At 40.7% G+C, this 14,360-nt stretch overlaps 1 protein-coding gene and 1 long non-coding RNA gene across 3 annotated transcripts in view; both read right to left on the bottom strand.

The window, feature by feature from the left end:
* Positions 1-10,472, bottom strand: part of LOC114570949 (uncharacterized) — a 34,655-nt gene extending 24,183 nt beyond the window's left edge. For both annotated transcript variants that reach the window (XR_003694605.1, XR_003694604.1), the window contains exon 1: positions 10,354-10,472. This is a non-coding gene — a long non-coding RNA (uncharacterized LOC114570949). The remainder of the gene's footprint in view (positions 1-10,353) is intronic.
* purbb (purine-rich element binding protein Bb) lies at positions 1,431-4,057 on the bottom strand. Its single transcript, XM_028601609.1, has one exon. The coding sequence runs from the start codon at positions 4,040-4,042 to the stop codon at positions 3,044-3,046; it is 999 nt and encodes a 332-aa protein (XP_028457410.1). The 5' UTR covers positions 4,043-4,057; the 3' UTR covers positions 1,431-3,043.
* Positions 10,473-14,360: the final 3,888 nt, after the last annotated feature.

The following is a 14,360-nucleotide window of genomic DNA, read 5'->3' on the forward strand; positions in this document are numbered from 1 at the left end:
TTTCCAACATTTTGGTCGCCTTTTGACACTTTTGTGACTTTTATCCAAGTTTATTTGTCACTACTTCCGATGTTTTTTGATGCTGCGTTTTTCCCCCACGTTTAAGGAGCTTTTCCCGACATTTGTCCCTTTTTCAACGTTCTTTTATAAAAAAAAATTGTTTTTAAACGCTATAAAATTAAATAGAACACACATTCAATGCTAGTAGTGAACTGATCTTTATTTTACTCGTGAAGAGCGTTGTGGGGAACCGTCCACGTTACCATTCGTTTTGAAAATTTGGTTGAAAGAAACCCAAATTTATGATATAGAAACTTTTTTTAAAAATTGGGTCAAACCTGACCCGAGAACAAAAGGAGGGTTAAAGAAATGCCATTAAACCAGAACACTTTTTCCTCCCACACCCGAATGCTGTGTGGAGTAGCCAGACCTTCCTCCAGCGCGCTGTGGAGGAGGGTCTTTCAAAGTGAAACTAGTGAATCACGCAAGTTTAGGTCAACACTAGAAAGGGAAAAAAATGCAAAACACAAAAACACAGAAGTGACAACACAAACTAATGCAGATTGCTGGGGAACTATTTTGATAATGTATTAATCATTTGAGTAATTTATCAAGTAAAAACAGCTTTTTAAGCTTCTAAAATGTGAGGTTTTGCTGGTTTTCTCTGTTTAAAAATCAATATAAACTGATTTTGTTTTGTTATTCAGTCCTTCCAGAAAAAAACGTAGGTTTTTTGTGGTTGTTGTGGTCAAAAATCCTTGATTACGCGGCACGTTTCCTAAAAAATTGTGATAGAATATGCGGGATATTTATGCAATTTTATGCGATGAAATTGCTGGAACAAAAAAAAATTTTTTGGGAAAAAGAGAAAAACACCCTGATTTTAGATGATGTTCACGTCACGTAATTACATCACTTTGTAACATTCCCACGGCAACAGGGGAAAATGGCTGCTCCTCTGTGAAGTAAACGCAACATTTTTCAACTTGCTAAGATATGTGACTTTTTTGCAACAACAATGCGGGGATTATGAAATCATGCAAGCCCCGCATATTTTGCGCGGATCTCTGCAAATTATGCGGCAAAAGTGCGGCTTATTTAGAAAAATGCCGCCACCGCATAAATACGCAGACTTTGGCTGATTATGCGTTGAATTATGCGATTGCATAATGGTATTTTTCTGGAGGGACTGGTTATTAAGACTGCTGGATGGAAGAAAATGCAAATTAAGTGACTTCAGAAAACTACGGCAGACATTCTCACTTTTTCAGACATTTTATAGTGTAAAGGATTCATCAATTAATCAAGAAAATAATCATATTTCATTGGCTGCTTCCTGTTTACATTCAGTAAATTAGGCCGCAGAACAAATAGATCATCTTTAAGTACACATACAGGGATTTAAAAATATACAGTCACAACATCAGGTATTGCATTAGAGTCGTTTTAATTAAGGAAGTGTTATACTTTCACTCTAGGAAAAACAAAATGAAAAATAATCTGGAGGTTCGAGTCACAACTTTGTTTTAAGAAATTAGCCTTTTTTTAATTATTATTATAATTTGTAGACTTGGAAGTTCCTTTACACAATACATTTTCATTTATAAGTATTTCAAAATATCTGTTGCTGGTTTGTTCGGTAATACGTTTCCTATAAGTAGAATCTCATTTCAATATAGTTCTCTTTTTGAAAAGAAAATAACAACAACATCCATCAATGTGTTTCTGTCCAGGGTCTTCACGTGTTAAATTACGTCAGAATTTTTTTTTTAAAAAACAGCCTGTGGCTGGTTGAGACGGCTGTCGATCCAGCTCTGAGCCAGGGACAGAGAGGCTGATGGGAAAAAAAAAAAATCTCTGACGCTCTGCAGTCCGGCAGAGCTTGAATGTCAGAGAAGCTTCACGGTTATCTGATGCAGCGCTCCCGTCCGAAAGCCAGATATTTGGACCCTTGTATAGTAGCACGTGGGAGCAAATGATCTTGAAAAGTCCTGTGTGTGTGTGTGTGTGTGTGTGTTTATCGGTGTGTTGTCCCTGGTGGTGGTGGTGGTGGTGGTGGGGGGGTACTAAAAGACAGTCCTCTCCCCACTTCGTTGGCTCCCCAAGCTGTTCTCAAACACCAGGGATGCTCTGGCGTGAGGAAAGTGAATTCTTACTGAAAACAATATGAACTATGCTTTGAAAAACACCGCTAAAGATCGTATGTATAACATAAAACCCAGCTGAGCTGCACTGTAATTGACTACAGGAGTCAAAGCGTTACGTTTATTCCACAAGGCCCTTGTTGTTTGGGCTTTAAAAAGATAATCCTCTCAGTAACTTCCCCCTTTGTATTTTGGGTAATCTTTTTCGATTAACTGCATGCACGCTGCTGCTGCAAGGCTCCCTCGGCTCTGAATCTGCTGCTATACTGAATGCAAAAACATCCACAGGAGTGACGGCAGATTTTTCTATACATTCCTCTCATGGTTCGTCTGACTGACTTGCAAAAAAAATCCCACAATCTGCCCACTGAGTAGAGACCTGGACATAACAGGAATACAATGGATGCTAGTTCTCTCTCCTTAAACTGGAGCAAGGAAAACATCTTAAACAGGTTGACTCCTGACTCTTTTTAAATATAAACTATGTTGCAAATAGGAAAAGCATTCATTGGCTTCATTTTTTTTTGTGTTATAAAAACCAATTTGCTGGTTTTAGTAGGTTCTCTTTCCTATTTTATTTTTTACAATAAAGCAATCTTTTTATTTCCTCCCCCCCCCAATGAGATATCTCATTTTACACATGTAGTCCCTCTTTTTTTTCCCCACTTCCAGAGATTCACACAATCCCTCTAACCCTCATACCTACGAACTTTTAGGATAATACACCAATAATTCCCTGCACATGTACTCTTTTTTTTGTTTTTTTTTAACGCCAACTTTAGTAGGCTATTACAGCACGATTTGGCATGCACTCTTCTTTTTCTCTTTTATGCAAAATACCCCTATACTGCAGATGTGTCGTGTAACTGGACTAAACAGCTGTTTCATTTTAAATTTCATCAGTCGTCGTCCACGTCGTCTCCCTCGGACTCGTCTCTCCTCTCGTACATTTTATCCCTCTGCCTCTCCTGGATCTCTTTCATCTCCTCGGCGTATCTGCTGAAAGCTCCGCCGAATTTGCTCCAGGCTTTGAACGGGATGGTGATAGAGTTCCGGTAGCTAGGCTTCACCTCGCTCACGCGCAGGAACACTCCGTATTTGTTGGACCCCACGTCGAAAAAGAACCGTTTGGAGTCCACCATGATGGAGGTGCCCTCGGGGAGCTCGCTGTAGCCCCCAGCGGCCGTGCCCCCTGCTAGCTCCTCGTCGTCTCCCCCGTAGTCATCTATGAGCTTAGCAAGGGCGTCTCTAAACTCTATTAGCCCCTGGGCCGGAAGGGCTATGGTCTGGCCGGACAGCATGCCGCCCGCAGGGCCCCCAACTCCGAAGCCCGGTCCGCGGTTAACGGTCTGCCGGATCCGGAGGAACCTCCCCCGCTGGTTCTCCTTTAAGTCCAGGTAGTATTTGCGGTTTTCCCGGACGAGAAACTCGCTCTTCAGAGCTCGCCTAGGCCCGCCGTCCTCACCCGCGGTAGCCTGTGCTATCTGCTCCGGGCTGCTAGGCCCCAGCTGGGCGTAGTGCTCGATGAAATCCCCGAGGTAGTCGCGGAACTCGGCCGCCACCGACAGGGAGAGGGTCAGGCGGCTTTTGGAGCCCCCGGCCCCGACTTCGGCGATTTTGATGAACCTGCCCTTGCTGTTTTGCTTGACGTCGAGATAGAAGCGCTTGTTCTGGATGTCGAGGCGCTTGGACGCCAGCTCCTGGGTCTCCTGGTCCCTCTGGAAGTGCTGGAAGCCGCCGCCGCCGCCACCACCTCCTCCCCCGCTACTACCACCGCGCTCACTCCCGCTGTCGCCATCCGCCATCTTCAGCTCCACCATTCGGCTTCTGCCCCCTCTCTCCTGCGTAGCTGCTTTCTGCGTGCACTGAGCCAGCGCGCGCCCCCTCTTCACGCTCATTATGTGTGCACTTGAGGTAGTGGTTGTGATTGGCCCAACCGTCTGCCACTTCGACAAGTTCCCAAGGTTACGGCTTTCCTATTCGTTCCTTGAGTTGTCTGACACGCCCACATGTAAAATCTCTCATTAACCATTGGTTCACATTGAAGTTCCGTTTGCGTTCTTCTTCAACTGTTTTTGTTTTTTTTAAATCCTATCCCTCTGGTTGTGAAATCTTTGTTTTTATGACATAATATGATGAAAGTTAGGTTTTGTTTTTAATTTTCTGGCTTCAGCTGGTAAAATGTGTCGACACACTTTGTTGTTTTCCATAACTTTGTGGAAAAAACAAAGTGTGTCGACACAGGGGACAGAAATCTTGAGTAAAAAAAAATAAAAAAATAAAAATCTAGGGTTGTGCTTTTATATGTGCAAAACCGTGTAGTGACCTTCTTCGAGCCTAGACTACATTGGCCAGTATTTAATAATAATATATAATATATTGTCTATTATTGCTAGTGGTGGAAGAAGAAAAATAGCAATATTACGGTGTAAGATACTCCATTACAAATAAACGTCTTGCATTCACTTTCAATTTCAATTTCACTTGAGTAAAAGTACACAAGTGGTGACAGCAAAATAAAGTCTTCAATATGTAGAAAAGTGGCTCCCGTGAGTGTTAGATTATTATATGTATATTACTGGATATATAATACCCATGCAAGAATAGCAAGTACATCTCGCTGGTAGAGTTGGAGCTATTCTAGTCTATATCCACGACGTTCCACTTCCAGGATTGCTCCGGTGCCGCAGGAAATTCCGCCGGATGAATGTCTTTTCGCCAAGATGTCCGTGTGTTACCTTCCTCTTTCTTTGTGTTGGCGTTCTAACCTCCGGTGGATTTGTGAGGACTCTGGTTAACTGCTCCTCAGATCTCTGCAGGGTAAATCCAGACAGCTAGCTAGACTATCTGTCCAATCTGATTTTTCTGTTGCACGACTAAAACTACTTTTGAACGTACACATGTTCAATCAAAACAAGTTACTTCCAGAGGCTATTTTGCAGAGACGGAGCTTAACGCAGCCCAAGACGATTGTGATTGGTTTAAAGCAGTGGTTCCCAACCTGGGGTCCGGGCACCCCCAGGGGGGGCGGCAAAGATCACAGGGGGGGCGCGAGTCTTTATCTGGTTTGAGGTTGAGGTAAAAAAAATTGTTTTGCACATGTTAAACAAATGATAATACACTAGAATATCTAATGTATACAAAAGTCTGTATGAAAACTATATATTTTGTTGTATCTTCATTTTTCCTGCCGCCACGGCATCACTATTTTATGAATGAAACATGGAGGAGAAACGTAACAGTGCTGATAACTGCTCTGTATCAAAAAAGAAAGTAAGGCTCTATCTCGAGAGTTACCTCAACTTTGGTTTCGGGCGGGGGGCTCAGCTTTTCTTAGACATGAGTAGGGGGGGCGCCAAGGAAAAAAAGGTTGGGAACCACTGGTTTAAAGAAACGCCAATAAACCAGAGCACGTTATTCTCCCATCCCAGAATGCTGTGTGGACTAGCCAGACCCTCCTCCGCAGCGCTGTGGAGGAAGGTCTGGCAAAGCGAGACTTGAGCTAATTTAAACCAACTTTTATACAGTAGATAAATCTATAGGCCTAATAATGCAATAGATTTTGTAAAAGCCAGTGGCAGAAGAAATACTCACTTAGCAATACCTAGACATGTTTTGTTATGAGTAAATTCTGCTTTCAAAATCTTCCTAAGTAAAAGAAGTATCAGCATCTAAATATACTTAAAGTACCAAAAGTAAAACTCGTTATGCAGAATGTCCCATTTCGAGTGATGTAACAATGCATCGTGAATCAGTAAAAATCTATATAAACATGTAAGTATTACAAGCGGTTGAGATTCAAAATGAACGGGGATGCAGTTTTTAAACATCCTAGGCGTTTAGATTTCACTTGTTTGACTTCAGACGTCACTAAGTCTTTATTTATTTCTTTGAAGAGATTTTTTTCTATTTATTTACATCTGTTGTTTTGAACAGTTAGATTTTAAAAAGGAATATTTTTCACTCATTTGTCTGCAAATCATTTTGTTAAAGAAATTGTGAGAGAATCATATTGTGAAATCGCGACTCGTGAGTTGAGTGTATCGTTACTTAAAGTACCAAAAGTTAAATAATAATAATAATAATAATAATAATAATAAATCACTGATTTATATTGATACATCACTTTCATTTTGCAAATATTTTAGCTACTTTCTACACTTCATCTGCTGGATAGCTTCTAATTGTCCCCTTGGGGATCAATACAGTCCTTCCAGAAAAATGCAGGGTTTTTTTGTGATTATTGTGGGCAAAAATCCTTGATTATACAGCACATTTTCTTAAAAAATGCGATGGAATATGCGCGATATTTATGCAATTTTATGCGATGAAATTGCGGGAACTTGCAAAAACTGGGGTTTGATGAAAAAGAAAAAAAAAAAAGTGATTTTGATTTGATTGCAGTTTTATTTTTAATCTATAATATGATTATCATTTATTTCTTGATTATATCATTTTGTATTTTTAATCTGAAAAGTAACTAAAGCTCAAATAAATACAGTGGAGTAAAAAAGTACAATATTTCCCTCTGAGATGTAGTGGAGTAGAAGTAAAAAGAGTAGCATAAAATGTAAATACCCAAATAAAGTCAAAGTACCTCAAGATTGTACTTAAATTCAGTTCTTTAGTAACTGTATTTAGTTACTTTTCCACCAGTGTTAAGCCGACATGCAGCTACAAGTATTACATTATTATTATTGCATTACTTATCTCTGTCCACAGATGGCAGCATAGTGTCACTTTCAGGGACGTTTTGAGGTAGATCCCCCCCCCCCCTTCAGCTGGATATGACAGCTGCACCTGCGAGTTCAGCGGTGAAACCACACATCTGGAGCAGGTTTTTGCAGCTGTTGCAACTTCATAAGCCCTTTGTTGTCTAAGTACCAACCTCGTTAATCAGGGAGCAAGTATGTATTGTTAAAAGGTGTGTCAAGGTGGCCGGGTTGGCTCAGTGGGTAGAGCAGGCGCACATATACCGAGAGGTTTATGCCTATATGGGTTTGAATCCGACCTGTGACGATTTCCTGCATGTCTTCCCTCTCTCTCTCTCTTAACTTAACCCTTGTGTTTTCCTCCCATCTCCATGCACTAGTTGTTGACCCGGTCTGTTTTGCCAGTTTATAAAGCATGAAGTATAAATTATCACCCAATTCTGTGTTACATCTTCTTAACAACTTCTTTCCAACATATTACCACTAGTTTTACACTTATTTGTTTTATATATATGGTCAAAAAAACACATTTATATCAAATCATACCTAATTTCTGAGTTAAAAAAAGCTGAAATTATGAATTATTTTGACTAACAGTTGAGATCAATGGGAACATATGTTGATGGTTTACCACAGACTGGTATAAGTCAAAGTTTAGTGAAAATACTGTTTTGAAACTATTTCAATTTTTTTTTTAATGGCAGCCAATAATCCCACTTGTTGTCCTCCCGGGTCAAAATTGACCAGGTCTGTTTTGGCTATTAATAAAGCATAAAGTATGAATTATCACCCAATTCTATTTTACACCTTGTTAACAACTTCATTTCAACTCATTACCATTATTTTTTCACTTATTTTTGGAATTTATGGTGAATAAACTTCATTTACATGAAATAATACCTAATTTTAGGGGTAAAATAAGCATAAATTATGAATTATTTTCATTATAGTTAAGATCAGATGAACCTATGTTTGTGGATAATCACTGACTGGTACATGGTAGTGATTAGTCAGGATATGGTTTTGAAACCATTTTATTATTTTGAATGGCAGCCAATAATCACACCTGGTGTCTTCCTGGGCAAAAAGTGACCTGATCTACTTTGCGTGTTTATAAAGCATAGGCAATTATAATGAATCACTCAAATCTGTGTTTCCACTTTTATTCAACTTCATTCCAATTCATCTCAACTAGTTTTATACTTATTCTGTTCTATTTATGGTCAACAGACTTCATTTACATAAAATTATACCTACCTTCTGAGTAAAATCAGTTGAGATCTGAGATATTGAGAAAGACACATCAAAAGGTGTTATAACAACAAGTTTACAAAACTGTAGTTTGAAGTTGTGTCTGTAGGTTTGTATTTGTGTGTGTGTGTGTGTGTGTGTGTGTACATACGTGCACATGTCTGTGTGCATGTGTGTCTGTGTACATTTTTATGTCACGACAGCTCAATAGTGTGATATATTGCAGGTGTCAGCTGTTTCTGAGTGTGTGTGTGTGTGTGTGCGTGTGGGCACGCGTGTGCGTGCGTGCATGTGCACGTCTGCATGTGTACATGTGTGTCTGTGTGTGTGTGCGTGTTAATCTGCTGAAAAGAACAGTAGTGTGATCCACTGCAACGGGTGTGTGTGTGTGTGTGTGTATGTATGTGTGTGTGTGTGTGTGTGCATGTGTGTGGGGGTGTTTGTGTGTCTCCACATGTGCATTCATGTACGTGTGTGTGTGTGTTCATCTGCTGTTGAGCGCAAAGTGCCCCATTGCACCACCGGGTCAAAATTGACCCGGGAAGAACACACATGCAATAAAATTAAACACCCAAAATTCTATGAAAGCAGTGATCATTAATTTTACTTGCGGAGAACTTAATTGGGAACCACCCATGCTATTTTTGGTTAATTTACAAGGGTTAACTTACACTTGCGTGTATTTATATTTTTCATTCCGTGTACTTACTTTTTCAGTATCATTTATATTATGGTCACACTTCAATACCTTTTATATTATGGTTAATTACTTTTGCTAAGTTATTTAATTACATAATATTCAATCTAATTTCATGTCAATTACTTACATTACAACATTTTTCGCACTTCGGCCACTTTAAAATACTATTTGTATAATGCCACTTTACATTCATTCAGTACTTTTTGCACATTTTCTGTTGTTTGACTGTTTGTTTGTTTGTTTGTTCGTTTGTTTTTATTGTGGAAAAACTGCTGCTCTAACAAGTGAATTTCCCCATTTTGGGATGAATAAAGTATTATCTAATCTAATTATAATGCTACTGCAACTACATGGCACATATCTGTACATGTTGTTAATACATTGTTCTATTACATAGCCATATTTATTCTGCTCTTATAAAAAGGTAACTGCTAATACACTGCACATATTTATATTTCATTTATATTACTCTAAACCACCTTATGTAAACCAGCACAGTACAGTAGACAGTGTAGCCTACACTACTGTCTACACTGCACTACATTACTTGTCCTGTCTATACTTTGTACTGTATATCGCATTGCACTTTTCTGCACTTTTTGCACTTCTGGTTGGACGCAAACTGCATTTCGTTGTCTTTGTACTCTGCACAATGACAATAAAGTTGAATCTAATCTTAAAAAAAAAAAAAAAAAAAAAAAAAAAACATCCCTAGCTTCACTAGAATTAACTAGATAAGAGGCATAACTCAGACAATTAGGCCTACACTTAAAAATCGGCATAAATAAAAAAGGTAGCCTATATAGGCCTACGATGCAGTGGATGAACAAGCCAGCAATATTAATCCACATCAACTAACTTTCTCACAGAATCAACAGCGGAATAAAACATAAGAAACAATATAATATAATATAATATAATATATGCGGCTGAGGCCACAAACACACACCTTAGGGTAAAAAGAAAGCTGCTTTTTAGACCTAGCAACGTACAGTGAGTAGCCTAGTAAAAAACCCGTTCATTTTCTCCATAAAGACTTTGATTATTAGCCAAAAACGTCTAAACCATGCGAGGTAGACTGACTACGAGCTCCGAGGTTGTGAAACGAAAGTTTCTGCTCCCGTAGAAGCCACAAAGTCTGAATGAAATCAGCTTTATTTTAAGAAAAGCATGTTTAATCCGCGATCCTATGGAGACAAATTATACTACACTACCCACAATCCTAAACCAAACAGCGACATCTCTGATTGGAGGAACTCATTGTTACCATGGAAATATTTACTGTACCCGCGAACGGCTAGCGATATTACGAATCGCACTATGGCCACGCCAAGACCCGCCGCCCTTCAATAGCGTTCACACACTACTATTGGCCAGGCGTCCATGCTTACATGTACAGGTCCTATCCCCTGACCAATCGCCTAACCCCAACCAATCGAGCTGCTTCGTAGGGCGGGTCTTGGCGTGGCCATAGTGGGATTCGTAATTTTGCGAACGGCTAGGCTTTAAACATTGAAGTCTCGGTCACCGTTGAGCTCGTACTCACCAGTCCGAACGGGATTTTCGTTGACCTGCTCCAGGTTCACCGTGCTCAGGCTAATATAACCAGTCCACTCGGCCTCTCTGTCCCAGTATAACCAGTCCACTCGGCTTCTCTGTCCCAGTATAACCAGTCCACTCGGCTTCTCTGTCCCAGTATAACCAGTCCACTCGGCCTCTCTGTCCCAGTATAACCGGTCCACTCGGCCTCTCTGTCCCAGTATAACCGGTCCACTCGGCCTCTCTGTCCCAGTATAACCGGTCCACTCGGCCTCTCTGTCCCAGTATAACCAGTCCACTCGGCTTCTCTGTCCCAGTATAACCGGTCCACTCGGCCTCTCTGTCCCAGTATAACCGGTCCACTCGGCTTCTCTGTCCCAGTATAACCAGTCCACTCGGCCTCTCTGTCCCAGTATAACCGGTCCACTCGGCCTCTCTGTCCCAGTATAACCGGTCCACTCGGCCTCTCTGTCCCAGTATAACCAGTCCACTCGGCTTCTCTGTCCCAGTATAACCAGTCCACTCGGCCTCTCTGTCCCAGTATAACCAGTCCACTCGGCCTCTCTGTCCCAGTATAACCAGTCCACTCGACCTCTCTGTCCCAGTATGTTCCTGCTAACGCAGAAATCACGCTGGAAAATCCATCATTCGGCACGTTACTTAGCGTTGTTAGCATGTTAGCCACACCCAGAATGCACCTGCTGGTGACGCAGCGGCATCGCAGGTGTGTTTGATTTGCGTCACTCAGCCTCCCTCAATTTACGTTGCGTTACATTACATTAACCAAATTTTATTTACACAAGTCAAATTGCAAAAAACAAACAAAAAAACAAACAAACATGCAAGCCAAGCTTTTCCTGAGCTGGCTGCCAATATTAAGCAATATCTTTTTTTCCATATCTAAATATAGGCTTACAAAAAAGCTGTTAAATCATATGGCCTCTGTAAGCTTAACTAAATATGTATTTGAACCTTTAACCCGCTGTATATCAATGTCTGTGAATAAAGATTGATTTAAAGGTAGATGCAAAAAAAAATGTTACTCTGCTAAGGGTACAAGAGTTATAATACAGGTAGATGGGAATACTGTGGGCAAGTAGAAACATTAGAACAAGATCTATACTTTATCAGAAATATGAGGAAGAAGTAAGGCATTTGAATCAAATCAAATATAAAAGTTCAGTGTTATTAATAAGGAGTTAAACGCCAGGCGCTCAATGTGTAGTAACCATGGGGATATATAAAATAGACTTCAGATACAGTATTAGGGGACCACTAAGGTCTTTATAAAAGAGACTTCAGATACAGTATTAGGGGACCACTAAGGTCTATATAAAAGAGACTTCAGATACAGTATTAGGGGACCACTAAGGTCTATATAAAAGAGACTTCAGACACAGTATTAGGGGACCACTAAGGTCTATATAAAAGAGACTTCAGATACAGTATTAGGGGACCACTAAGGTCTATATAAAAGAGACTTCAGATACAGTATTAGGGGACCACTAAGGTCTATATAAAAGAGACTTCAGATACAGTATTAGGGGACCACTAAGGTCTACAGTGGTGTGAAAAAGTGTTTGCCCCCTTCCTCATTTCCTGTTCCTTTGCATGTGTGTCACACTTAAGTGTTTCGGAACATCAAACCAATTTAAACAAAAGTCAAGGACAACACAAGTAAACACAAAATGCAATTTGTAAATGAAGGTGTTTATTATTAAAGGAGAAAAAAAATCCAAACCATCATGGCCCTGTGTGAAAAAGTGATTGCCCCCCTTGTTAAAACATACTATAACTGTGGTTGTCCACACCTGAGTTCAATTTCTCTAGCCACACCCAGGCCTGATTATTGCCACACCTGTTCACAATCAAGGCATCACTTAAATAGGAGCTGCTTGACACAGTAAGGTCCACCAGAAGATCCTTAAAAGCTACACATCATGCCGAGACCCAAAGAAATTCAGGAACAATTGAGAAAGAAAGTAATTGAGATCTATCAGTCTGGAAAGGGTTATAAAGCCATTTCCAAAGCTTTGGGAATCCAGCGAACCACAGTGAGAGCCATTATCCACAAATGGCGAAGACATGGAACAGTGGTGAACCTTCCCAGGAGTGGCCGGCCGCCCAAAATTACCCCAAGAGCGCAGCGACGACTCATCCAAGAGGTCACAAAAGACCCCACAACAACGTCCAAAGAACTGCAGGCCTCACTTGCCTCAGTTAAGGTCAGCGTTCATGCCTCCACCATCAGGAAAAGACTGGGCAAAAATGGCCTGCATGGCAGAGTTCCAAGGAGAAAACCACTGCTGAGCAAAAAGAACATCAAAGCTCGTCTCAATTTCTCCAGAACACATCTTGATGATCCCCAAGACTTTTGGGACAACATTCTGTGGACCGATGAGACAAAAGTGGAACTCTTTGGAAGGTGTGTGTCCAAGTATATCTGGCGTAGAAGGAACACTGCATTTCATAAAAAGAACATTATACCAACTGTAAAATATGGTGGTGGCAGTGTGATGGTCTGGGGCTGTTTTGCTGCTTCAGGACCTGGAAGACTTGCCGTGATAAAAGGAACTATGAATTCTGCTGTCTACCAAGAGATCCTGAAGGAGAATGTCCGACCATCTGTTCGTGTACTCAAGCTGAAACGAACTTGGGTTCTGCAGCAGGACAATGATCCTAAACACACCAGCAAGTCCACCACCGAATGGCTGAAGAAAACAAAATGAAGACTTTGGAGTGGCCTAGCCAAAGTCCTGACCTGAATCCTATTGAGATGTTGTGGTATGACCTTAAAAAGGCCGTTCATGCTCGAAAACCCTCTAATGTAACTGAATTAGGACAATTCTGCAAAGATGAGTGGGCCAAAATTCCTCCAGGACGCTGTAAAAGCCTCATTGCACGTTATCGCAAACGCTTGGTTGCAGTTGTTGCTGCTAAGGGTGGCCCAACCAGTTATTAGGTTTAGGGGGCAATCACTTTTTCACACAGGGCCATGATGGTTTGGATTTTTTTTCTCCTTTAATGATAAACACCTTCATTTACAAATTGCATTTTGTGTTTACTTGTGTTGTCCTTGACTATTGTTTAAATTGGTTTGATGTTCCGAAACACTTAAGTGTGACAAACATGCAAAGGAACAGGAAATGAGGAAGGGGGCAAACACTTTTTCACACCACTGTATATAAAAGAGACTTCAGATACAGTATTAGGGGACCACTAAGGTCTATATAAAAGAGACTTCAGATACAGTATTAGGGGACCACTAAGGTCTATATAAAAGAGACTTCAGATACAGTATTAGGGGACCACTAAGGTCTATATAAAAGAGACTTCAGATACAGTACAGTATAGGGGACCACTAAGGTCTATATAAAAGAGACTTCAGATACAGTATTAGGGGACCACTAAGGTCTATATAAAAGAGACTTCAGATACAGTATTAGGGGACCACTAAGGTCTATATAAAAGAGACTTCAGATACAGTATTAGGGGACCACTAAGGTCTATATAAAAGAGACTTCAGATACAGTATTAGGGGACCACTAAGGCCTATATAAAAGCATCCAATGAGCACCATGTCATGGGACCTTTAAAAATGTGGTGGGAGGCCAGCTGTATATTGGCACAGGTGAACCAAAATAAATCAAATTAACCAAAAATAAGTGTGTACACATGAAAACCTGACTTGTAGCCCTGTGACAGGTTCTGTTTCTAACAGCACTTGTCAGATGTATTTCAATCAGGAGAGACTTTGTTGCAGATATGCAAGATTTATGGTACAAATGCAGTCTTTGGAGATTACACTCCATCATTATGAAATTATATATATTTAGGGGGTTAGAAAGCCAGGAGCTGATCCCCCCTGATGCAGTCTAGACACTGATGGTGGTCTGAGTAGTCCGAAGACCGAACCGAGGAGCCGAGGAGCCGAGGGCAGTCTTGCCGGAGGAGGAACCAGGAGCCGTGCGTGATGAAGACCAGAGGAGCAAGGGGAGGAGGAGGGTTGTACTC

This window comes from Perca flavescens, chromosome 16 (assembly GCF_004354835.1).
Source record: "Perca flavescens isolate YP-PL-M2 chromosome 16, PFLA_1.0, whole genome shotgun sequence".
In the NCBI taxonomy this organism is placed as follows: Eukaryota; Metazoa; Chordata; class Actinopteri; order Perciformes; family Percidae; genus Perca; species Perca flavescens.